This window comes from Bos indicus, chromosome 12 (assembly GCF_029378745.1).
Source record: "Bos indicus isolate NIAB-ARS_2022 breed Sahiwal x Tharparkar chromosome 12, NIAB-ARS_B.indTharparkar_mat_pri_1.0, whole genome shotgun sequence".
NCBI lineage: Eukaryota > Metazoa > Chordata > Mammalia > Artiodactyla > Bovidae > Bos > Bos indicus.
The window spans coordinates 87,149,468-87,175,341 of NC_091771.1; the positions used below are offsets into that span (position 1 = coordinate 87,149,468).

The following is a 25,874-nucleotide window of genomic DNA, read 5'->3' on the forward strand; positions in this document are numbered from 1 at the left end:
CACACACTCTAAAACTACCTCAAGTTCAGGTACCTAAGAGAGAAGCCATGTGTTGAGCGGTCTTTTTAAAGACAGCCTCCCTCGCTCAGGCCCTCCTCGTCCCCCTGACCTTTCTTTGGCATTTGGTACCATCAGCACCCCCCCACCCCCACCCCCCGCCAGCTGCCCCGCCCCCGCCCGTGTGCTCCCCCCGCCCCCGCCCCCGAGTCTCCAGCAGTCGGTTTGTATCCATCGCCACGTGTGCTCTGCCTTTTGCCTCCTTATAGGAATGTCGCTTTTCCTGGAAGAAATTCTCCCTCCCGAGGGATTTTTAAGTCTCCCCCCAGACATTCAGTTTGCAGTCCTAGTAAATGGTCTTGTCCAAATCATCAGCACTCGCTTTAACAACCCCCGAGGGCTTCCCAGGTGGCCCAGCGATAAAGAATCTGCCTGCCAATGCAGGAGATGCAAGGGATGCAGGTTCGATCCCAGGGTTGGGAAGATCCCCAGGAGAAGGAAATGGAAATCCGCTCCACGATTCTTGCCTGGGAAATCCCTTGGATAGAGGAGCCTGGTGGGCTACAGTCCATGGGGTTGCAAAGAGTCAGACACGACTTAGCGACTAAACAACAGTAACGACAACAGGTGGCTGTCACTCCAGAGTCCACGTTCGTGGCCCCAGACTTCTGCTCATCGATGGTCCTGACTTACCCCCCAGCCCTGGGCTCACAGGGATCCGTAACTTACCTAACCCCCGACTTCCATTCGTCCTGCCGCTGCCCGAGACTCAGTTCTCACTGCTTTTCCGTTCCTAAGCCCTCCTTGAAGCTGGTCAGCCGTCCACCTCTGGTGCCGGGCTGATAACGCAGCGCCCTTCCCGTCTCACCGTCACCCGGACGGGCCGAGCTGGGGCCGGGCCCTCGAGGGTCTCGCCCTGTGCTCCGCGTTCGGCCTTCCCTTGCCCTCCTCCTCGCCACACCCCGCCCCTGCTTCGGTACCCGGTGGTACCCCGCGGTACCCCACCCCATGCCCGCCCTGCAGGGCTCCCACGCCCGCCGCAGCCCCGTCTCTCCTGCGCAGGCCCGGGCGTTTGCCCGACCTCCCTCTCCGCGTGGCCTTCCCCGCTGCCGCGTCCCGGCTGGTCGGGAGCAGGCGGGCCGCTCCGAGCTGTCACTTTCTGCGTCGAGTCCCGCCCAGCAGGCTGAGAAGGGGCAACCTGTTAGGACGCACACCGGGTGTCCCTCCCCCTCGTGTTGGCATTTTAAGTGTCAAAGGCTTTAACACATACGCAAAAAAAGCTCCAGCAAAACCTTAACTCCGCCCAGAAGGAGAGCCTTCCGGAATATCCATCCCTAGTCCCCCCAGCGTGGTCGGACAGTCCCTTCTTGCGGTCATCCATGGGTTCCACACATCCCCGTCATTCACTGCGTCTTACCACCCTCCTCGGATGGGAACATTTGAGGAATCACTTCTTTCAGATATGTTTCTGAAAAACCGTTTGGCTTAACTCTTTGCATGCGGTCCGAACTGTATACAGCTTAGTGTCTGAACGCCATCCCTGGAGGAATCTCCCGGTGCGGAGGAAGAACGAGGTTGGCTCAGGGCTCTCCACTGGGCAGTTTCCAGGAAGCCCCCGAGGCGACCACCAGCTCAGGGGCATCTCAGCATCCCTAGGGACGAACCGGCCAGCCTGCCCTTAGCCACTGTCTTCCAAATCTGGACTTCCCCTGTGGCTCAGCTGGTAAAGAATCCACCTGCAATGTGGGAGACCTGGGTTCCATCCCTGGGTTGGAAAGATACCCTGGAGAAGGGAAAGGCTACCAACTCCTGTGTTCTGGCCTGGAGAATTCCATGGACTGTATAGTCCATGGGGTTGCAAAGAGAGAAGACTGAGCGACTTTCAGTTTTTCACTTTCCAGCTCTGGATTTGGAAGTTCTCTCAGCCACTCACTGTACTCAGGGGTTTCTCTAGCTCCCCAGACTTCTTCAAGGAGCCGTCTCCCCTCTAGTAAGAAGCTTCTCTCCCCTCTTGAAAATCTTCACCTCCCTTCCCCGAGAGAAGTTCTTCTCCTTAGCTTCTGTCTCCCCTCCACTTTCTCCCCCACCAAAAACACGTGGCTGCTCTCCTGCCACAGACCCGTCTCCTCGTTGAACTCACACCTCCCACGTCCAGGTAAACCTGCACTCTAGTCAGTGCCCGGTGAGGAGCTGGGCTCTCTCTGCTCGGACGTTGCCCTGAGGACCCGTGTAAACAGCATCAGTCTTGCAAAGAGTGTCAATGAGGTCCAGCATTTCGCTGCTCTGTCGCCCTCGTCCGCTAATTCAGTGACGTGCCCTCGGGAGCAGCAGGCCCCAGGGGTCAGGATTGGGCCAGCTGAGTTACTGCCAGAGTCCTCTATGCCTGCAGCAGACTCTTTTTTTTTTTTTCTTATTTTCAATAAATTGAAACTTATGCAATCGGGGGAAGGAGGAACTTCTTTAAGAAAAAGAGTAAAAATGACCCAAATTTAAGAAGTGAAGCGGACATCTATTTAACATGAGAAGATCAGTCTAAGCAAAATACTCGTTATTCTATGCTTAGAAAAGTACCTGTGCACAGTGGACGCTTGATGAAGATCTGTTGAAAGAAAAAGAAAAAGTAAATAACAAAGGTATTACTACAACAGGGTTATTATAGAAATTCTGTCAAAAAAAAACAATCAGGCGCACAGACATGAGCTGGGTGCTTTGCCTGACTTAGAAATGGCCTTTCCAAGTGGGGTGGAGTCTGGAGCCTCCTCCTTTAGCCTTGGGGTCCACTCGCCTCTACCCATCTCCAGCTGCTAAGAGGCCACAGTCAACACTGAGGTTTTTTTGTTTAAAGAGACTATATAGGACCTTTGTGGAACAATAACGACATAATTATCAGTGGTGATTGTTGGAAAATAGTGAAAACGTGAAACCTCCCACCATCAGTCAGGGATAGATTTCTAACATCCACATATCTTTTCTTCTGCAAGTTAACACTCTTAGTAGAAATCAAACTGCTCTGGCTCTTTGATTTTGTCTGTTTTTAAAAACTATGATATCACTGTTGACTGTATTCCCTCCGCTGCGTGTCTCACTCCCAGTTATTTTGTAATGAACCTGCCCCTCCCAGTCTCCCTCTCCCGTCTCTCTCATCTGCCTCCACCCTCCCCCCTGGTAACCGCCTGTTTACATCTCTGACTCTGTTTTGTTGTTTGTTCATTTGTTTTGTTTTCAAGATTCCACATACAAGTGAAGCATACAGAATTCATCTTCCTCTTTCTGACTTATTTCACTTAAAACAATGCCTCCGTTTGTGTTGTCAGTAATGGCAAGATTTCATTTTTCGTGGCTGAGTAGTATTCCACGGCAGATACGTACTGCATCTTCCTTATCCATTCATCCATCAGTGGGCACTTGGGTTGCTTTCATCTTTGGCTATTAGGTCTTGTCCAATTTAGCAGTCTCAGGTGGAAAGAAACAGCTCTGGCCCTTTGAATGAGTAGAGCACATCTTCCTCACAGAGTGTGAAAGTTTCCTTACCTTCTAATTTTATAAGTAGTGATTAAAACTCAAAAGGCATATCATTAACAGCAGAAATCCTTTTATATGTTTCCAATAATCTCATGTGAATGGGGAGAAATAATTGCTGAGATGTATGATTTTTCTATAATAATTCACACGGGTTTTTCAGTTCGTAAATTTGTCAACTCTTCTTCCAGTTACACATAGCGTGGTTTCTTTTAGAAAGTGGGTTTTGTATAACATTGTTGTTGTATCCATTCGTTCATTATGCATCCTTTTTTCTGTTTATTTCAACAAATATTGTGGAGCATCTACTCTGTGCAGGCACTCTTGGGGGCACCAAGATTGCCTTTGAGCTCATGGTGTCAATTTTCTGGAGGGAAGAGACGGAAAATAAGCCAACAGTTGACACTTAGCATGTCATATGGTGAGAAGGACCTTCTAATATGGTGAGAAGGACAGAAACTGACCTGGGTGAGGACAAGGTGCTGTTTTTTTCCGAAGGTGGTCAGGAAGGTTGTTCTGCTCGGGGTGGTTTGAGCCGAGCCCTGAACAAAGTACAGAGCCCCCGCCCCACCCTTCGGACCACCCGGGGGAGAGTCAGAGGCTGAGTTGAGGGTTGTAGAGATGCTGGTGAGGCTGGGGAGGCTGGTGTCCGGCAGGTAGTTGGAAATGAGATCAAGACAAGCAGGGAGTGGGATCCTGGGGTTAGAGAGGGGTGGTCTGTCAACCTCAAGAAGCCTTTGGATTTTGACCGGAACAAAATTAGAAACTGGCAGAGAGACACGAGTAGGGAAGGGCGGGATCTGCCTTAGCTTTATGTTTTTAATTCCAAGTTTTCATTTTTTTTCCAGTATAGCTGCTTTACAATGTTGTGTTAGTTTCTGCCATACAGCAGCGTGGATCGAACATATGTGCACATATATCCCCTCCCTCTGGAGCCTCCCTCCCACCCCCATCCCGCCCCGGGCCATCACGGAGCCCCAAGCCGAGCTCCCTGCCTATATGGTGCCCCGGGCCATCACGGAGCCCCGAGCCAAGCTCCCTGCCTATACGGCGCCCCAGGCCATCACGGAGCCCCGAGCCGAGCTCCCTGTCTATACGGCGCCCCGGGCCATCACGGAGCCCCGAGCCGAGCTCCCTGCCTATACAGCGCTCCCCACTGTCTGTCTTACACAAGGTCACGCATATGCGCCAACCACAGTCTCAGCTCATCCCACCCTCTGCTTCCCCTGCTGCGCCCACAGCCCCTTCTCTGCGTCTGCGTCTCTCCCGCAGTGGTACAAATGAACGTGTCTAACTCAGCTTTTGAAACAGGGCTTGTCCACCTCCGCCCTCCGTGGCCAGGTGCATGGACTCCGGGTCAGGTGGGTCTGCACGCCGGCTCTGTCCTGGGTATTGTGAGCGGGTTTGCAACATCCCTCCTAGATGCCACGGGCACCCACCTCCCTGGTGTGACAACCACCAATGTCTCCAGACAGTGTCCCATGTCCCCTGGAGGTTTGGGGGTGCGGTGTCATCTCTTACTGAAAGTCACAGCTTTCGAAACATCACACCGCCCAGGATAACTAACGTATGTACAAAAGCTAGCATTGGACTACGGGGCTTTTGTTTGTTTGCATTTCGATTTTGAGATTTGCTCAAATTCTCTTGTTCAATTAATACTCAGCTAGAATGTGCCTTCATGGCCTCCTTATGCTCAGTCATTGTATCTTAATATAAAGGCCAGGATTTTATCTTTGAGTCAGATCCCAGCGTGATTCATCTTCCGCAGACCTCTGAGAGCAGCCCCAGGTGGGGTCACGGAGAATCCGAGTTCACAGGCTACAAGAAAATTCCGCAGGGATTCGAATTATCGAGTGTCAACGCTCGGTCCATCGGAAGTCTGCCCTGAGCTACACGGACCACTGATCTCACCAGGTGCAGGGACACAGACAGGACCCAGACACTGCTTTAAAGCTCTGGGTGGGGTTTTCCAGCATTCACTTGCCTACTTGTTTGCTTAGATTCGTTGAGAATCTCAAACGTTTTCTTTTGCTGTGACTTTTCTTCACCCTCAAAACCCTGAGGACCATGGCTTGGAGGCATGAACAAACGATGGCCTTATTGGTTCCATGTTATTGTTTTTTTTCTAGTTTTCCACAAAGTAGGCATCTAACCTGCGGTTTTACACCTAAGCCTTTTCCAGGCTTCCTGCCAGAGTCCTCTTGCTGTCTTGCTGTTGCAATGTTTTCAGTGCTTAAGCAGGGTCACAGGCGTACCTCTGACAACGAATGTTGCAGCCGTTCCACCACGAAGCTGACCGCGGAGAGCAAAACCAAATTGTCCGGAGCCTCTGCCTGTGCCCCTCGCTGAGGCTGAATCGAGAGATGAACAGGCTGGAACGCAGACTCTCATGCAGTTGGATCCACCGTGGAATCAGGGCGCTTAGGGGCAGAAGCTGACACAGAAAGTAGAAACCAAGACTCCCCTGGTTGATATTCATGAATAAGCATAACCCCAAAGTGAGGATGTCAGTATTGAGGTGGCAACTCTCTTTTCAGTGGCCAGAGGACAGCTCTTCAACCTGGGCTCCCAGTTCATTCCCACCAAGGCACAGTGGGAAAGACCCAGAAAAGAAACTGCCTTATCTTTACATCAGCAGGTGAAATAAGGAGGAAAGACTTGACGTAAGAGGCCAAACTGAGGAATGAGAGTGGGTGGACGGCAGAGCCCTGCACACCTCGGTCTAAACCCCGCGGCTACACTGACTCACTGTGAAGCGTCCGCAGGTGGGTTTACCTCCCCGGGCCTCGTGACATCATCTGGAAAACAGGCGAGGGAGTAAGGACTCCACCGCCCTGTTAGGAAAGGGAGAATTAAGTCAAGTCCCGCCCGCAGCAGGAGATTGGCACGCAATGAACACCCAGGAGGTGCTGATTACCGTAAGAACCGTGTGAAGAATCGTCATCAGGGTGAGCACACATTCTTATGTCTTAAGAAGGACTCACTCCCTTATTCCAACTCAGAGCCATCCTTGGAATACACAAATATCTGGTCTTACAGAGATCAAACCAGTCAATCCTAAAGAAAGTCAACCCTGAATATTCATTAGAAGGACTGACGCTGAAGCTGAAGCTCCAATACCTTGGCCGCCTGATGCAAAGAGTTAACACATTGGAAAAGACCCTGAGACTGGGAAAGATTGAAGGCAAAAGGAGAAGAGAGTGGCAGGGGATGAGGGGGTTAGATGGCATCACCGACTCAATGGACATGAATTTGAGCAGACTCCTGGAGACAGTGAAGGACAGAGGAGCCTGGCGTGCTGCAGTCCATGGGGTCACAGATTCAGATGCAACTTAGCAACTGAACAACAGCCACTTTTATGATAAAAACATAAAGAATACTTTAGTAGATAATGTAAGGATCGCAGCCTAACTTGTATGACACGTTTTAAAACATTTCTTGGCTACAGTTGAACCTGCTGATTGGAATTAGAAGAATATTTTTTAAACTTTTAATGGCAAAAATGGAGGGTCCAACCAAAATTAAATATATCCATTGTTTATGAGCTAGCCGCTCATTCTGGGGGATGCTAGCATCATGCACTCTTACCAAGAGTCCACACACCGTCTCAGAGGATTGAGTACTGAACTGCCAGATCTAAGAAGAGTCCCTGTTACCTTGGGCAATGCCCTGTTTCATGCCCTGAGCCCAAACAAGACCCCTGGAGGAGGCTTCCTGACCCACAAGGCCTGAGAACCTGGACTGCCCTGCCCCACTGCCGCCCCTCTGGGAGCCCACCGCAGTCCATCACCTGCTGGCCTGATCCTTTGCTTGTTGGCTGTCGACCACATTCCTGGGAGGTGACCTCCCAGCTCCCTGCCTGTGCCTCACGGTATCCCAGCCCCGGGGAGAGTCTGGGCAGAGAAACTCTCAATAAACGATAAACGGCTGAATTAAAGAGTGGAAACAAATAGTTTCCAGAGAAATAGAAGCAGATAAATGTGTGTGTCTTGAGACGGCTTTAAAACCAAATGTGTTTTACTAATTTTCAGAAGATTTTTCTGAAAATGGCAAAATAGAGTTGACCAAATCGAACAGGTAATTCTTTCAGCTCCAGCCTGTTGGATGGTCTCTGCTTGTCATGAGCCAGGAGGGTGATGATTCCAAAACCTAACCTTGGCCGTCATTGTTCCCACGCCGGCCTGGCCAAAGCCTTTTCACTACATGCACTTCCTGGTGGCTCAGATGGTAAAGCGTCTGCCTGTAACGCAGACCCATGTTGGATTCCTGAGTTGGGAAGATCCCCTAGAGAAGGAAATGGCAACCCACTCCAGTACTCTTGCCTGGAAAATCCCATGGAGTCGCAAAGAGTCAGACAAGACTGAGCAACTTCACTTCCACTTTCTCTCTCTATATATAATTTTATTCATTTATTTATTTTGGGCTGTGCTGGGCCTTCCTTGCTGCGCGGACTTTTCTCCAGTTGCAGTGAAGGGGGCTTCTCGTTGTGGGGCCGCGCTGGAGTTGCCCCTCCGGCCTGCAGGCTTCAGGAGTCGGGGCTCCCAGGCTCTAGGGCACAGGCTCAATAGTTGTGGCCTGCAGGCTGAGTTGCCCCGTGACCTGTGGGATCTCCCCAGATCAGGGACCGAGCCCGCGTCTCCTGCAGTGACAGGCGGATTCCTGACCTCTGAGCCGCAAGGGGTGCTCTTTTCACTTGTGTGTTAAATGCAGAGTCAGGAGCTACTCCCGGGGTCATGGAAATGGGAAACGTAAACACTCCTGGCTGGTTGTCAAAGCATTGCTCTTTTTGCCCTCCTTCTGTCTGCCCACCTCTTGCCTCTCTAAGCCTGGCACACACTCCTGTGTGTGCCCACCAGGCACGTGCTCACTCGTAATGGAGTGGATGCCACACGGCACGGGGGAGGGGGCTCTGAGCAGAACCCTGGGTTGGGGGAGCGGGCACTGAGCTGGAAAGAGGCCACCCCAGGCCCAGAAGCGTGAGTCGGTGTGGGGCCTCTGGGTAGGGGCTCCAGGCCTGGGCGCTATCTGAGTGCACGTCCGAACCAGGGGAGGCTGCGTCCAGGAGGGCGAGCTAGGGTTCCGCCCAGCCCAGCCCCGGGGGTGAGCTCGGCCTTCCTCCTGCCTCCCTCGGCATCACAGCAGATGAACTGTTCACCATCTGTAAAATCCAGGAAAGTGCATTACGTTTATTATCCTTATGAACAACATCTTAGCCTAAAACTTCAGAAGGACCTAAGAGACAGAAGAGTCTACTGGGCACCCGCAGCCAAGGGGCAGGAGCAGCATGGAGAATCCTGATGTCACACAGGAACCCCCCAGGGGTGGAACTCTATTTCTTTTTTTCTTTTTTGGCTCCTCAGCCTAATTTGGGCAGTGGTTTCTGTGTTTCTGCATCTCAGAGAGCTCAATATAGGACGTGCGTGTTGACATTTAGGTGACTTTGTTACACACAGAATGCAGAAGTAGGGTTTTGAAGTCTTAATATTCCTAAGTGGGGACTCCCAGGTGGCTCAGAGGTGAAGAATCCACATTCAATGCAGGAGATGCGGGTTTGATCCCTGGGTTGGGAAGATCCCCTGGAGGAGGGCATGGCAGCCCACTCCAGTATTCTTGCCTAGAGAATCACATGGACAGAGGAGCCTGGTGGGCTACAGTCCGTGGAGTCGCAGAGTCAGACAAGACTTAGTGACTGAGCATGCACGCATTCCTAAGTGGATAATAACATATTTTGTAACCATAACAGTATAGTTTTTTTTTTTTTCCAAAACTGTTAAGTTTGCCTCAGCTCTACTTAAAAACTCAGAAAACTTCTACAACATGAATATATCATCATATTTCTTTCAGGAAATAACCTTCACAAGATACGCAGTTCTATAATTACACATATGACATCAGAAATGCTACAGAACTTTGAAAATAGCAGATTTATGAAATTCACTGTTGTCACAATGCAGCCCATTGCATTTAACAGCGGTATAGCAGGCTGGTGAATATACTGTAGACCATAAATTTGATTAGGGATGATTATTAATTTACTATTTCAAATGTAATCAACATTTGACTTCCTGAGTTTTATTATTTCCTTCCACTATTTGATTCAACTTATTGAGTACGTTTGATCAGGAAAGAATCATTTTTTCCTACAATTTATTTTAGGTTTTGAAACGAACATGAACCTTGCTAGCCGAGATGATTTTGGTACTTCAGAAATTACATCAGAGACGCAGGACAGAAATGCAAATAACCATGGGATTCAATTTTCTAATTCACTGTCCAGTGCAATGACTGCTGAAAATGGAAATTCCGTCTCAAATGGTAAGCACTTCTTTAAACTCAGAAGTAAATAGATACAAGTTTTAAGTTGTATCAACTTTCTAGGGGGAATGAATTTAAAACAAAAATGAAGTAGGCTTAAAAACTGGGAAAGATGAAATATCACTGTAGGGTATACTGTCAACTTATTATTTTCAAGTTAAAGAATTAAAATTGCATTCAATATTAGCTAGCTTTTTTCCCCAGAGATTTTTGTGGAGTATTTGGTCTGTGGAAGCCAGTATAAAATGAAACTTATCCTGAGCAGAGTAGATGATGCTCTAATAGTATTTTTAAAGAAAAATATAGTTCTTTTTTTAAAAAAATTTTGTATGTAAGTAAGCTGTGGTACATATACACTATGGAATATTACTCAGCTACTAAAAATAATGCATTTGAATCAGTTCTAGTGAGGTGGATGAAACTGGAGCCTATTATACAGAGTGAAGTAAGTCAGAAAGAAAAACACCAATACAGTATACTAACGCATATATATGGAATTTAGAAAGATGGTAATGATAACCCTGTATACGAGACAGCAAAGGAGACACTGATGTAAAGAACAGACTGTTGGACTCTGTGGGAGAAGGCGAGGGTGGAATGATCTGAGAGAACAGCATTGAAACATGTATATTATCATATGTGAAACAGATCGCCAGTCCAGGTTCGATGCATGAGACAGGGCGCTCAGGGATGGTGTGCAGGGATGACCCAGAGGGATGGGATGGGGAGGGAGGTGGGAGGGGGTTCAGGATGGGGAACACATTTATACCCATGGCTGATTCATGTCAATGTATGGCAAAAACCACTACAATATTGTAAGGTAATTAGCCTCCAATTAAAATAAAGTAATTAATTAAAAATTTTTGTATGCAATAGTTGATTTGTTAGCGTTTGTTAGTTTCAGATGTACATCAAAGTGATTCAGATACACACACACACACACACACACACACACACACACACACGTATATTCTTTTTTAGATTCTTTTCCCTGATAGGTTATTACAAGCAGTGAGTAAAGTTCCTGTTGATTGTTTCCATGCCTCAGAAGAGTGAAGGACAGTAGTATTGAAGGTCTAGGTACTCGATGCGGGTATGTCAGTGGACGTGTCTTACAGGAACTGACCTGGCTGTGAGTATCTAAAAGCTCTCTGACAGTGGCTTAGACAAACAGCTTATTCCTTCCACCCTAGAAGCAGCCCAGGGCTTCTAGGTAATGTCTGAAGAGAAAATTCAGACCGACCTTCTCTTAAAGAGCCTGAGGGCATGGGTGTGGGCTTCAATGAAAGCCAAGCAGAAGGCCTCAATTCTAGGCTTTTCTCTGAAGGACATCAGAGGTGCTCACCAGTCCACTGGAGGCAGCTGGGACGCTGGGCTGTCTCCTAGGTCTGTGAGGACGGGCTGTGTCTAGAACCTCCCACAGCCCTAGGTGAGCTTGAAGGGTCCACCGTAAGAGTCAGACACAGAGCTTGTTGGCCCCCAGCTCCGCTGTGAATTGTCTCAGTTCCTGGGGCCCGACTGAGGTCCTTCAGGATGACAGAGGCCACAGGCACCCGGAGGAGAAGAGGGCATAGATCTACCTCGAAGGACAGTGACATCATCCTTAGCTTCAGGATGTCCTTACAAACCACTTTTCAAATACAGAGTTCTTTGCGTCGTCCAAAGGAAACAGGCAGACGAGGACACAAAGTAAGATGAAAAATTGCGAGCAGAAATAGCAGCGTATCCACAGGGCCTCAGAAGACTGGAGTTCAGAGGCCCATGCTTTGAAGTAAGTATGTTTACTTTGCCTACGGAGATAAAAGAATGAAAATCTCAGCAGAAATCAGAAACCATAAAAACATATCAAATGGAAATTCTGAGGTTGAAGAATACAGTCATAAAATTAAGTACAATAGAGGATGAGCTTAAAGTTAATTAGACACAGCCATTAAAAAAAAAAAAAATCCTAGGGAAGAGGAAGATAAATCAGAAAATATCCAGAATGAAGCACAAAGAAGCAGAGTGGAAATTTCAGAAATTGATTTAAAGACATAAAGGATATGGCGAGAAGGGTCAGGGAATCCTAGATGGAAAGAAGACAGAGTCCATGGGGGAGAGACACGATTTTGTGAGAAACTGGAGAGAATTTTCCAACACTGAGTCAAACACTAAGCAACTGGCTTAAGTTGGCACTTTCTTATAAACACGCGCCTTCCATGGAACCCAGCGGCCCCGCCCTGAGGTGCTTACAGAAGAGAAGCGCAAACAGCGTCCACAGGAACACCTGTACGCAAATGCAAATCCCGCTCACACTCAACAGTCACCTAAAACTGGAAATCCTAGAGGAAATCAACCCTGATATTCATCGGAAGGCCTGATGCTGAAGCTGAAGCTCCAGTACTCTGGCCACCTGATGCGAAGAGCTGGAAGAGAACCTGATGCTGGGACAGATTGAAGGCGGGAGGAGAAGGGGGCAACAGAGGATGAGATGGGTGGATGGCATCACCCACTGGATGGACATGAGTGTGAGCAAGCTCCGGGAGATAGTAGAGGATAAAGGAGCCTGCATTCTGCAGTCCATGGGTCACAAATAATCGGACACAACAGAGCGACTGAACAACAACAAAAACTGGAAATGAAGTGCCCTTCAGCTGGTGACTGGACAGTATTCGATATCTACTGCCCTGTAACAATTACCCTCCACCCCCAGAATGCAGAGGCGGCTGTTTGTAGTCTCTGCAGGTCAGGAATCTGGGTGTGGCTGAGCTGAGTGCCTTGGGTTCAGGGTCTCTCACGGGGAAGTGATCAGCCATCAGCTGGAACTGCAGGCTTCTTGAGGCTAGCTGGAGAGATGGCCCAGCTTCAGTATCACTTGCTCAAGCATCTCCACAAGGGAGGCCTCACGACAGGGCCGGGGCTTCCCCCAGAGCAAGCTGTCCACAGGAAGCTGGGAAGAGCCCCCGGGGTGGAAGCCACACTCACCGCACGGCTGCTCCTGGAGTAGACAGCCAGCGCTCCGGCCACGTCCAGCTTGTTGAGTTTGGGCCACACGTCCAGTCAACTCATGGGAGGGGGTTCTGTGAGGGGTGAGTGCCTCCAGGTGGGCCCATCAGGGACCACTTCACAGGCTGCCCAGCCCATGGATGAACTCTGCAATAAAAAAGGATAAACCGCTACTGCAGGTGACAAAAACGTGTGCATCACGAAGGCTTTGCACTGCAAAAAAAAACATCCGAAGATTCTGAGTCCATTTATTTGACATTTTGGAAAATGCAGGCACAGGGACAGTGAGAGATGAGTGGGCTGCCGGAGACTGGGCTGGGCTGCTGTAAGGAAATATCCAGGCCGGCCGGTCTGTGAGGAGCAGTGGCTTCGTGGCCGCAGTGGTGGGGGCTGGAGTTCAAGGTTAGGGCGCCGGTTTGGGTGGCAGCCCTCCTGTAGGCTGCAGGTGGCCGGCTTCTTGCTTGTCCCCAAGTGGTGGAGGGAAGAAGGTAGCCAGCTCCCTGGGGCTGCTTTTATAAGGGCACTAACCCCATTTGTGGGGCCTCCACCCTCAGGACCTAATCATCCCAAAGGTTGATCCCACCTCCTAACACCACCACTTTGGGGTTAGAATTTCAACATGTGAGTTTTAGGGGGACACAGACCTTCAGGGACCTGGTTACCCCCCAAAGGTTCTACATCCCAATGCCACCACATTGGGGCTAGAATTCCAACGTATGGATTTTAGGGGGACAGAGATGTTAAGACCACAGCAGACTGCAGACGGGAATGTGATATTAACAAACAGGAGTGAGTGTGTTCCTATAAATTCAGGCTTCCCTGGTGGCTCAGACGATGAAGAATCTGCCAGCAATGCGGGAGACCTGGGTTCAGTCCCTGGGTCGGGAAGATCCTCTGGAGGAGGGCATGGCAACCCACTCCAGTATTCTAACCTGGAGAATCCCATGGACAGAGGAACCTGGCAGGCTACAGTCCATGGGGTCGCAAAGACTCAGATATGACTGAGCGACTAAGCACAGCACAGCATGTACGATAAAGGTGAATCTTTCTGTCTGTAAGTGTGACTTTTTAAAAAATAAATAAAATGCTGAGTAGAATAAAAACAAACAAAACCACACCTGGGCATATCATAGTAAACCAAGTGTGAATCTTAAAAGCAGCCACTGAAAGTGAAATTCGCTCAGTAGTGTCGAACTCTTTGCAACCCCATGGACTGTATAGTCCATGGAATTCTCCAGGCCTTTCCCTTCTCCAGGAGATCTTCCCAACCCAGGGATTGAACCCGGGTCTCCCACATTGCAGGCAGATTCTTTAAAGCAGCCAGAGATTAAAATACAAAGACAAATTACCTTCAAAGAATCAGTGGACATTCAAAGACAATGAAATACCATATTTTTTAAAATGAGGGAGCAGGAAGGTGGGAAGGTATTTCCCAAAGGCCGTTTGGTAGCCAGGATAGTGGTACCCTGGCTTTACCCTACTTTCTCTGACTTCCCTCCAGGTCCACGTAAGGTCATAGGGTGTGTGTAGTTTTTCATCTGAGAATGTTGCTCACCCAAGGATGCTCATTGCTGACCTGCCCAGCAGGAGGAGGCAAATGGATCTTGGATAAAATCTAGCAGGCAATTTGCATCACCAGTCTCGCTTTCCTTAGGAGGAGTCATGGGGTGGGGAGGTGACTGGAGCGGGGTTTGTTCAAGCTTGGCATGAAGGATCCCAGGGTAATGTGGGAAGGTTCTGTTGGCACCCAGCAGCAAGACTGGTTCAGTGGCACACACGTGGAAAACGCCCCAAGCTGGTTCTGAATGCTGGCCACCCACAACCCCAATATTAAGCAGGGATCACATGTAAGGGTTGGAAGTGCTGACTCATAGGATGGCGGCTTTCTGGTGCCTTGTAAGGAAATGACACAGGGAAGACACGGAAGGATTTTTATACCAGCCGTAAAGATTTCTAGGGAGAGGACCTGCAGTTACCCAGAACTGTGTTACTGCCAACACCAGGCAGAGACGGCACCAGCACCTGGGGTCCCGCAGCACGGGTCTTCCTAAGTTTTATCTCCGACTTGAGCAGCCTTCTTAAGTAATCTCTTACTCTTCACGTGGTGTTTTCATTTTATGCAGGTTATAGGAACTACATGTTTATGTGACAATTTGAAAAATACAGGAGAGAATAAACAATAAGTACTATTCCTTATATTACCTGAAAATCCCCAAAACATGTCTCATATTCCACTTTGTAGAATTCTGTATTTTTTTCATACAAATGTATCTGTGTGCTTATATAAGATGTTTGGTTTTTTTAACAAAGCTTGAGCTACACTCTACCCATGGCTTGAACCACCTGCTTTTTTCCCTGAGGGATCTCAGGTGGTCTGTCTCTAGGTGAGCAATGCATATCTGTGTTGTTGACCGCTGGTCATTAATGTATGCAATGCATAGCTTCTCATCAGATACAACTACCATGACTTAAATAAGCGAGTCCTACCTGATCTGCCTCTTGAGAAATCTGTATGCAGGTCAGGAAGCAACAGTTAGAACTGGACATGGAACAACAGACTGGTTCCAAATAGGAAAAGGAGTACATCAAGGCTGTATATTGTCACCCTGCTTATTTAACTTACATGCAGAGTACATCATGAGAAACGCTGGACTGGAAGAAGCACAACCTGGAATCAAGATTGCCAGGAGAAATATCAATAACCTCAGATATGCAGATGACACCACCCTTATGGTAGAAAGTGAAGAGGAACTAAAGATCCTCTTGATGAAAGTGAAAGAGAAGAGTGAAAAAGTTGGCTTAAAGCTCAACATTCAGAAAATGAAGATCATGGCATCCGGTCCCATCACTTCATGGGAAATTGATGGGGAAACAGTGGAAACAGTGTTAGACTTTATTTTGGGGGGCTCCAGAATCACTGCAGATGGTGACTACAACCATGAAATTAAAAGACGCTTACTCCTTGGAAGGAAAGTTATGTCCAACCTAGGTAGCATATTCAAAAGCCAGAGACATTACTTTGCCAACAAAGGTCCGTCTAGTCAAGGCTATGGTTTTTCCTGTGGTCATGTATGGATGTGAGAGTTGGGCTGTGAAGAAGACTGAGCTCTGAAGAATTGATGCTTTTGAACTGTGGTGTTGGAGAAGACTCTTGAGAGTCCCTTGGCCTGCAAGGAGATCCAACCAGTCCATTCTAAAGGAGATCAGTCCTGGGTGTTCTTTGGAAGGACTCATGTGAAGCTGAAACTCCAGTACTTTGTCCACCTCATGCGAAGAGTTGACTCACTGGAAAAGACTCTGATGCTGGGAGGGATTGGCGCAGGAGGAGAAGGGGACGACAGAGGATGAGATGGTTGAATGGCATCACTGACTCGATGGACATGAGTCTGAGTGAACTCCGGGAGTTGGTGATGGACAGGGAGGCCTGGCATGCTGCGATTCATGGGGTCGCAAAGAGTCGGACACAACTGAGCGACTGAACTGAACCGAACTGAACCTGTTGGATATTAGAATTATCTCCCAATTTTCCACCCTTGAAATAACATTAGGTGTTTATGTTGGATTACTCCAACTTGATGGAAATAGGCATTGTGTAAAACTTTTCATGTTAATGTTTGAAATTACGTGTGTGTGTGTTTAGATGGAAATACAGAGATGCAATCTTTCTCATACATGAATATGTGTGGCCTTGTGTCCCTTTGTTTTCACCTGAAGCTATCACAACATTGTTAATTGGCTTTACTCCAACATAAAAAGTTAAAGAGCAAAAACATCGCTTTCTAAACTCTCTGATGATAACCCTTTATAAAAAGAAAAGGATAACAAAAACATTGTATACCCTTACATTGAAATTACATATTTCTAAAATAGTAAAAATGGAATTTGCATGATGGCAATAGTCAACAAGTTCGTGATAAGCAACTCTCAAAGCCTGCATGTATCTAGTATGAAGGTAATAATTTACTATGTATTTTCAATTTGGGGGTATTTAAGGATAGCTGCTAGACCAATAAGGAATTTAAAATATATTGTATGATCAAAGCTGAATACACAAATGTTTAAAACGGTAACCATATATCCCTTCATTTTTACTAAATTTTCACTCCCTGCCATTCTCCCTAGCTGATCTAGGGTGATGCTGTTCTTTCCTGAGCAAAGAGAAAATAGGCATGCCCCTCTGACAGAATATTTAATTTGTCTGTGTTTTGAGTCAAAAGCCAAAAACTATGGCTTCGTGAAATACCAAAAACTCTGAGTCTTATTCTAAAAATCAAACTAAATCCCAAAACCGGTGGAACAAAAACAAAACTCCTGTAGACCAAATGGAAATTTTTGTGGGATATGTTGCCTGAAATGAACCATATAAAATTAGGTATTTAGGAATATTGGGGTTCTAAACTTCAGTATGTAACTGAGAGTGTATGTTCAAACCCTGGGACACAGACTTATACATTACCCCTTAAATGCTGACAGAGAACAGATTTTAAAATAACGCCAGGTCTGTATTGCAATTCGTAGACGATCACTTGAAAATCTCAAGAGCTATGTGCACAAAAGGAAAGTTATTTCAGCTAGGCTTTCAGCCTTTCAAAGCAACTTGACGTGTTTATGTTGACCTACTTGTGTTGACACCATGAAACCTTCCCATGACTATAAAAATATCTGGCACAAGACTCTGGCAATGCAGTACCAGATGCAGTACCAGCCTTCACTGATTGGAACAGCGTCACATGTTTCATAGGAACCCGTGAGTCCTGTGCCGAGGCCAGAGTCAGAAAATCCCTTCTAGTCAGTATGATAAGAACTGACTGCGTATCATGTGTGTACAGCACGTGATACACTGTTGTTCCGTCACTCAGTCGTGTCTGACTCTTTGCGACCCCATGGACTGCAGCACGCCAGGCTTCCCTGTCCACCAACTCCCGGAGCTTGCTCAAACCCATGTCCATTGAGTCGGTGATGCCATCCAACCATCTCACCCTCTGTCGTCTCCTTCTCCTCCTGCCCTCAATCTTTCCCAACATCAGGGTCTTTTTCAATGAGTCAGCTCTTCGCATCACGTGGCCTAAGTATGTTACATATATACGAAGTATGATACGAATGTGGTCATTATAACCCAAATCGGTTAGCAGTACTGATTCACAACCAACAGCATATAGTCAATATGCTTTCTGAATAAAGTCACGAGATGGGAATAAATGCTTAAAATAACTTGAAGTTTTAATTGAATCAGAAATCGTGTTATTTTCGAGGAAAACAGTTTCTCTTGAATGCCAGGATCTGCACCCTACCTCTGCTACCCAGCAATAATGATCTGTTTGTTCATTTGCTGAAATATAGTTATGTGTGGGTAATTATAGCTATCACTTACTTTAATTGCCGTCTTTTACTGATGTGAACACAGGCTTAGATCTTTTCTCGTATACTTAATTATTCCCTGGACTTGTGGTTATTTATCATTAGATTAGAGAACAGTTTTTAGTGCTAGAACATTGTCATTATATCAAACAAAATATTGTGAATCTCAAGATGTTTATTTTGTGGGGACAGACCTAACAAATTCTAGATAGGCCACTTTCTGCTGCTTGAATGAGTACGGATTTTATCATTGGGCATCAGGGAGAAAAATGGCAATTAAAAGAATAGAGTCCTTACATTTGGTTTTACATTTACCACTCTCAGAAGATTTGCCTTTTTAAATCTGTGCCGTATTTATCCTCAGCACATTGTAAGGATAATCTATGACGATGCAGTACTGAGTGAGACCACTTACAAGACCGGAAGCCCTGCATTCTGTGCATAGACCCTAAGGCCACAGTGAACCCAGTGCCGTAGTGGGACCCAGCCACACTGCTCTGGGAACCTCGGAGAAAGGCTTTCTCTCTTATACTCAAGAATAGATCCAGACCACTGGGGGATGGAGCCTTTGGTTGGGATCCGTGGAATGTACTCGACTATGGGTTTTACAACATCACCTTGTTTGTGAGAATTGTATAGATTCTCTGGAACTCATGCTGCTTTCTGATTCAGAGCCTACCTGCCCTGAGAAGCAAGCCTTCACTTGACAATCTGGAATATTGTGCAATTATCTATTCTGAGCAGCAGAAGGTAGTTTTGTAAGGGCAGCAGGCTCCTCAGGCATTCGGAGAGCCCTGCCCCACGCCTCCTTTCCATTTGAAGATATTTTGAAGTCATATTAAGTGACTTCTAGTTGGGACTTAATTTCATTCTGTTTCCCCCACTGTAGTTGGGAAGTTGGGTTGAAAATGACCAATGGGAGGGCCTTTAACTCCCGAGCCACCCCCGCCCCACAACGTCCCCACCCCGGCCCACCCCCCTCAACGTCCCCACCCCGGCCCTGCCCGTCTTGCAGGCCACCCCCAGAATGCGGAATCCTCTCGTGTTCTGCTGCCTTAGCCCGTCCTCACCTTTCAAAATCCACCCCTCCCGGAAGGTTCGCAGCCTGTGGCCTGTCCACCATCCCTGTTCCTTCAATTCCTCCAGCCAGAGGGAATGCTTGCTTTCTCCAGATCCAGTTCAACCCCACTCATGCTCCATATAACCTGTGAGCTGTCCTGCTGTGTCCTTTCTTAAGATTTATTAACTGACTTTAGTTGGAGGACAGTTACTTGGCAGCATTGTGGTGGTTTTGGCCATACGTCAACATGAATCAGCCGTGGGTATATGTGTCCCCCCGTCCTGAGCCCCCTCCCCCCGCCCTCCCCGCCCCACCCCTCCAGGTTGTCATGGAGCAGCGGCTTTGGGTGTCCTGCTTCCTACATGAAACTCACACTGGTCACCTGTTTTGCAGATGGTGACATACATGTTTCAGCGCTGGTCTCTCAAATCGTCCCCACCCTCCCCTTCTCCCGCTGAGTCCGAAAGTCTGTTCTTGACGTCTGTGTCTCCTTTGCTGTCCTGCACAAAGGATTGTCAGTACCTTCTTTCCGAATTCCATTTCTTAAGAATCATTCCCGTTAAGACTTGAGATCCTCAGATGCAGGACTTCTCTTGGCTCTTGATCGCGTCTCCCAGCGCTGTGACCCAGAGGGCACTCTGATACTCCCTGACTTTCCTCGGCTGGCCTTGTGTCAAGAGGGTCTTGCTGTTGACTTGGTTCTGAGTTTGGATACTCGCTGAGCTGAGTTTCCGTCCGGATTCTGCGAGCCATCCTCCAGTTGATAATTCAGTTTTAAAAAGTGGGTCACGGCCTTCTTCTCCTTGCCCAGGTCCCCAGTCTCTGTAAGAAGTCCAGTGAACCGAATTCTCCAGAAGCAGACGTTAAGCTCGCTTGTCACGGGCCCCATGTCCCCTTCACACAGTTGCTACCCCTCCTTCACACGAAGCCCAAGCTTGTAGCTTTGCCCCACTACCTGGCCATACATTTCATTCCTGACTGCTGCTCATCCAGCTCCCCGGAAATGCCAGCCTGCGTCTGATCTTAGATTTCCGCCCACCCTTCCCCTGCTTTTTCGTGATTTGTTTTTAGGTTTATTTTTCCCCTATTAACTGCCCCGACCCCACAAACTGCAACCCCAGGAACCCATTCACCCTCGTTGTCCACAAGCTTCTCTTTTTCCCCCATCAGAGTTTCATCAGACTTATTTTTAGCCTCTAGAAAAGTTTCCTTTCTCCCTTTCAGGCCTTCTTTGCTTACTTCTCTGCTATTGTGACATTTTTTCTTCTCTATCATTCTTTTTTTTTTTTTTTTTTGGCCAGCACACTTCCTCTTTGCTTAGCTAAGCCTCCAGCAATGCCTGTATTCCCAAGCTGCTCTGAGGACTTTGTTATTCATCGAGTGTTTACTGGCCTTCATTGCAGTCTGTGGAATGTCACTCTTTCAGTTTGTTCAGTAAGCTCCTGACTTACTTTATTCGAGGAAAGGACACGCAACTTAACGGCTGCACTGTGTTGCCCTTGTAGGATTACCTGAAGAGGACGGATTCTCCAGGCTGTCTGGGGGTGGGGCCTCCTCCTTTCAGAGACACAGAGAGAGTCACACCACTCAGGTAAGGACCCCTCGATGTTCTGATGCTCACCTTTGCTGTGATAACTGGAGCTAAAAGACAAGAAGAGTTTCGTGAAGGTGTGACCAAGAGCGTTTGTTCCCGCTGGACTAGGAACACAGTTTTTTCCAACTCTGCCTTAAGTTTCTTCTCAACATTCTCGCTCTTTTGTATTGGCTGACTCCTATTTATTTTCTGCTCCTTTGCTGGTAGCTCGGGCAGTAAAGAATCCAGCTGCGGTGTGGGAGACCCAGGTTCGATACCTGGGTCGGGAAGATCCAGTATTCTTGTCTGGAAAATCCCATGGACAGAGGAGCCTGGGGGGTTACAGTCCATAGGGTCGCAAAGAGTTGGACATGACTGAGTGAATAACATTTAAAAGAAGAATGTCCAAAACGCATAAAACTTAACAAATGGTCTTAAATGAAGCATTATAGACATACTTTATCTGTGGCGTTATAGAGTCACCGTCAGGTGACGAGAACATTGCAGTCACTGAAGGTCTTCATATTTCCTGCATTTGACCTCAGCTGAAGTAAGAAGGCTTTAAGTGACATCTTGGACATAAAATGCTTGAGGCCCATGTAGTTTTATGGCCATTATCTCTCAGTTAGCACCTCAAATCCCACATAATCCAAATGCATCTACAAACTATCCCATCATCAGAACACTGCAGAATCAAAATGAGTTTACAGCTCACAAAACTGTTTTGCTATGCTTCAGTGATTTCACATGTATTCATAATGTGTTTGGCCTCAAAAAGTTTGCCAAAAGAAAGAGGATTATCACTTAAAAATAAACTCTAGCATTTGTAGAAAGAAAAAGGATTTATATCAATAGTTTAGTGTGCTTTTTATGTTCAGTTTTAAAATAAAGTCTTTAAAAAATATGACTTTGCTTTGAAGGTGGTACACAACCAAAAATGTATTACAGATTTTACTGTTGATATATTAAAGATCATTGCTTTAGCAACAAGATTATCTTGTATGAAGTTGCATTACAACTTTTGCTATGTCAGATATCTACACTAAAATTATCTAAAGTCAAGTATCTAGATGTTTCCATGAAACCAGCTAGCCAGCTAAGGATCCAGTTTCCATCAGAATATTTGACATTATATAGGCACAGTTATATTATCAACTGAGATTTTTCTAAATAACACTGATGAGGTAGTGAGAAAAATCAATAATTTTAATCTTAAAGATAAATCTTACAGTAGGCAATATACTGAAATCACTTACGCTGATATATAGACATTGAAATAGAAAAAAAATGCTGATTGCTTGCAATAATAGATTGTGCTGATCTCCCCTCTGTTCCTCAGAGATGCACTTATTTTACCTTGTAAACATCACAGATGCTTTATCTACGGTAAGTCACGGGGGACCTGCTTGCAAAGAACAGAACATCGGCTTGATTTTTGTCAAAGGGTTGACTCCTATGTGCTGGAGCACAGCAATAGAGACGCCCTTCCCAGGGCTTCCACTGTGCTGTGGGTCACAGAGAAGAGGGTTCATCTGGAAAGAAGGTGCATTAACAGAGGCATCTTGGCAATTTCCCTCTGGTCTTCCATTGATTTGGTTGTCAAGAGAGATGGGAGAGGTCACCAGGACTAATTTTCTGTTTTGTCTTTTTTTTTTTAAGAGTTTTTTTGATGTGGGCCATTTTTAAAATCTTTATGGAATTTGTTACAATACTACTTTTGTTTTATGTGTGTGTTTTCTTTTGGCCACAAAGCATGTAGGATTTAGCTCCCTAACCAAGGACTGAAGCTGCACCCGCTGCATTGGAAGGCAGCGTCTTACCCACTGGACCCCAAGGAAGTCCTGGGAATACTTTTCCATTCCCAGCTTTCACTGAGAGCTTATTTTCAAAGGCAGGCAACCCCCAGTTATCTCATAGTACTTTTTTTTTTTTAAGGAAATGGAAAACCAAGCTCATTTTCTTGCATGCCTGGTGCAGGCTTTCTCTTGGCAAGACATGTGGGTCAGTGCTAGATGCCCAGCACGGTTAGGCGGAGCTCTGCCTTGAATGACCACACATATCTCAGCACAAATGCCTCTTGGGTGACGTTTATAGAGGAAATATAAACACGTCAGGCATCTTGCATTCTAGATTTTCTAGTAAAGCAATTAAGTAAGAATTCTATAAAATCTGCCTTGAACCGACTGGGCATGCCACAATAAAATTAAATGCTGACTAAAAATTGAATTCCTCTTTGAGGATGTCTGTATTTTAATTAACATCATCAGTGATTTTAATGAAATCCCTTTAAGGAAGATAAAATGTCTGGACATTATTGCAGATAAAGAAATCAAGAAATAGATTTAGTAGCTTGCCAGAGATCATAGGGAAAATGCAGAGTCCAGGGTTTGAATGGACGTCAAGATCCTCTGTGTTGTTTCTGAGAAGAAACTTGCCATAACTCACTAAAAGTGATGGGGGTGGCATCTGGCTTTTACGTAAATTTGGAAGGCAAAGTCTTCCGAAAGACTTGGGTCAAGATCAAACCGAAAGTGGTTTGGATCAAGGTAAAAGTCTTAACTGGCTGTAGTGGCCATCTGTGGCTGTGTTTTCAGCTGCTCACTGACCACAGTGACAATTTAAGGAGAGAGGTTTCACCTTCCTCCCCTCCTTGGAGAGCTGGACAGATCCTTGTGACACGCACTCAGTCTGTCCACCGCGGATTATGAGTTACCAGACATACAACGGAAGGGTCGAGGATAGATGTCACCCCTGGGGGGCCACCTGGGGGTGGTGGCTCCCTCCAGGGGCCATAGCCGTTAGCCCGTGTCTGTGACCACAAGCCACTGCGGTCGCCTTGGGTCCCGCCCGCCAAAACTGCCCTTCTTAAATTCATGCCCAGTTACTTTGCTTTCCAGTAACACTTCTGCCTGTGAGAGTTAGTTTCTGTTGCTTACAAAGAAGAATTTTGACTGGCACACAAATTTGATTTTATTCTCCTTATCTATAAAATTTACTTTAGAGCCACAAGTTTCTTTTTTAATTTTATTTTTCTATTCTCTATTTTGTTTAAATTGAAGTATAGTTGATTTCCAATGCTGTGCTAATTTCTGCTGTGCAGAAAAGTGATTCAGTTATACACATACATACTTTTTGAAATTTTCTTTTCCATTATGGTTTATCCCAGGAGCTGGGATAGGGTCCCTGTACTAGCCAGTAGGAATTTGTTTTTTATCCATTCTTTATATGAGGGTTTTCATCTACTAACCCCACACTCCTAGTCCATCTCTTTCCTTCCCTCACAGTGATATGCCATGGTTTACAATCTGTAATTTTCATTCCATTTATCGTATTTCTTGCCAAGGCTTCTGTTATATCCTTTAGCTTTTATAAAGAGCACTAAAAGTTGTTCTTACTATCTGATGTATTCAGATATTCACTGTAAGAAATTGTAGATGGTTTCTGATAGAATAGTGGCCATCCAGTGCCTGAGAGCTTAATAAATATCTACTGCCTCTCGACACAGCCTCCAATGAAAGCCCGAACAGAATCAATATGCAATTGATCCACATCAAGAAACAAATTGTTATGTGGTTTGTTTTACTGAACCATCAAAGGAACCTTTTTGTAATGTCACATATCAAAGAAATGAAGAGCTGCAGACCACTCAATAAACCCAATGCCTTCTTTCTTTATCCATTTTATTTGTCACACGGACTGCTTGAAATGTATTGTGGCAGGGAAAAGAATCAGTGTGGTAGATAAAACAGTAAAATGTAGACACCTTTCGTTTTAATTGTTAAGGCGTGATTCTAAAACACATGCTGGGAATTAGAAATTAGACAACCATTTCAAATGGAATCATATGTATCTCACTGATAAGCTACTAACCAAGGGAGACCTAACATAGAGCATGCTTCCACACAGCTGAGGTTTCAGGAAATCTGTATGCACACCTCATGACTTCCAGATTATGTGCAAGAAATGAAGGCAGTAAATTAATTGGATGGTAGAAGTTTAAACGGCAGCACTTTCAACAGAAGGAACATGTCCTGTAGAGATATATAGAAACTTGGAAAATAACGAAAATAAATTCCATATTTTACATGTTTCCTTCATAGAATTGTACCATATGTGTAACCTAGATGTTTCGAATGCATGATGTTTTTATCCGGTGAAGACATTGACTGTCATCAAAGAGGAAAATTCAGTTTTAAGAAGTATGAAAAGGATGAGAGAGCAGAATTGTGACTGTGCTTTTGGACATTTTACAATGTACAGAATTGTACATTGTACAGCGGGAGTTGGTGATGGACAGGGAGGCCTGGCCCACTGCAGTCCATGGGGTCGCAAAGAGTCAGACACGACTGAGCGACTGAACCAAACTGAACTATTGAAGGACACTTGGTGACTGTGTTTTTAAAAGGAGAAAGATCTCATGATGTCTCTGCAGGTCACCTTTCTCCTTTTTAAACACTTGGTCACGGGACTTCCCTGGTGGTCAAGGGGTCTAGACTCTTCTTTCACTGCAGGGGGGTACGGGTGCGATCCCTCGTCAGGGAACTAAGATCCCACGTGTGGCATGGCCAAAGATTATAAAAACATAGTCATGATTCTGATTTCTCATTCCTTCAATATTTTTTTTTTTTTAAAGAAAGAAGCCAGGATAAGCAGGGCTGGGAGTGACAAGAGTGGTGTGGAGGAAGGTTGGGTTGGGTTGCAATTTTAAATCAGATGACAAAACAAAAACCTTGCTGAGCAGAGATAAAGTAGAAAGTCAGAGTGTCAGCCAGGCTGGGGTCAGGGGAGCCCTTCAGGTGGGAAGGAGCAGAGACCCTGCGTACAACCAGCCTGGACCTTGAGATGGTCAGCGAGGCTGCAAGGGAATAAATCTACATATTACTCCATGTTTTAATGAAGAGCAATAGAAATTACCATGAGTTACATGTTAGTGCTAGAAAAGGGGAGCTGTTAAGTTACATACTCTAGCAAGAGGCTAAATGTAAAATACCAGTTATGATCGTATTGCATTGTCTTTCTTTAAAACAATTAACCAGCTTTGGAAACCTTGGTCTGCTCAGAAAATAA

At 46.3% G+C, this 25,874-nt stretch overlaps 1 protein-coding gene across 3 annotated transcripts in view; it reads left to right on the forward strand.

Annotated features, from left to right (window-relative positions):
- MYO16 (myosin XVI) overlaps nt 1–25,874 on the forward strand; it is a 518,782-nt gene that overhangs the window by 478,148 nt on the left and 14,760 nt on the right. For all 3 annotated transcript variants that reach the window (XM_070800476.1, XM_070800475.1, XM_070800474.1), the window contains exons 33-34: nt 9,673–9,831; nt 20,740–20,825. In XM_070800476.1, coding sequence (XP_070656577.1) covers nt 9,673–9,831; nt 20,740–20,825 — 245 coding nt within the window. The remainder of the gene's footprint in view (nt 1–9,672; nt 9,832–20,739; nt 20,826–25,874) is intronic.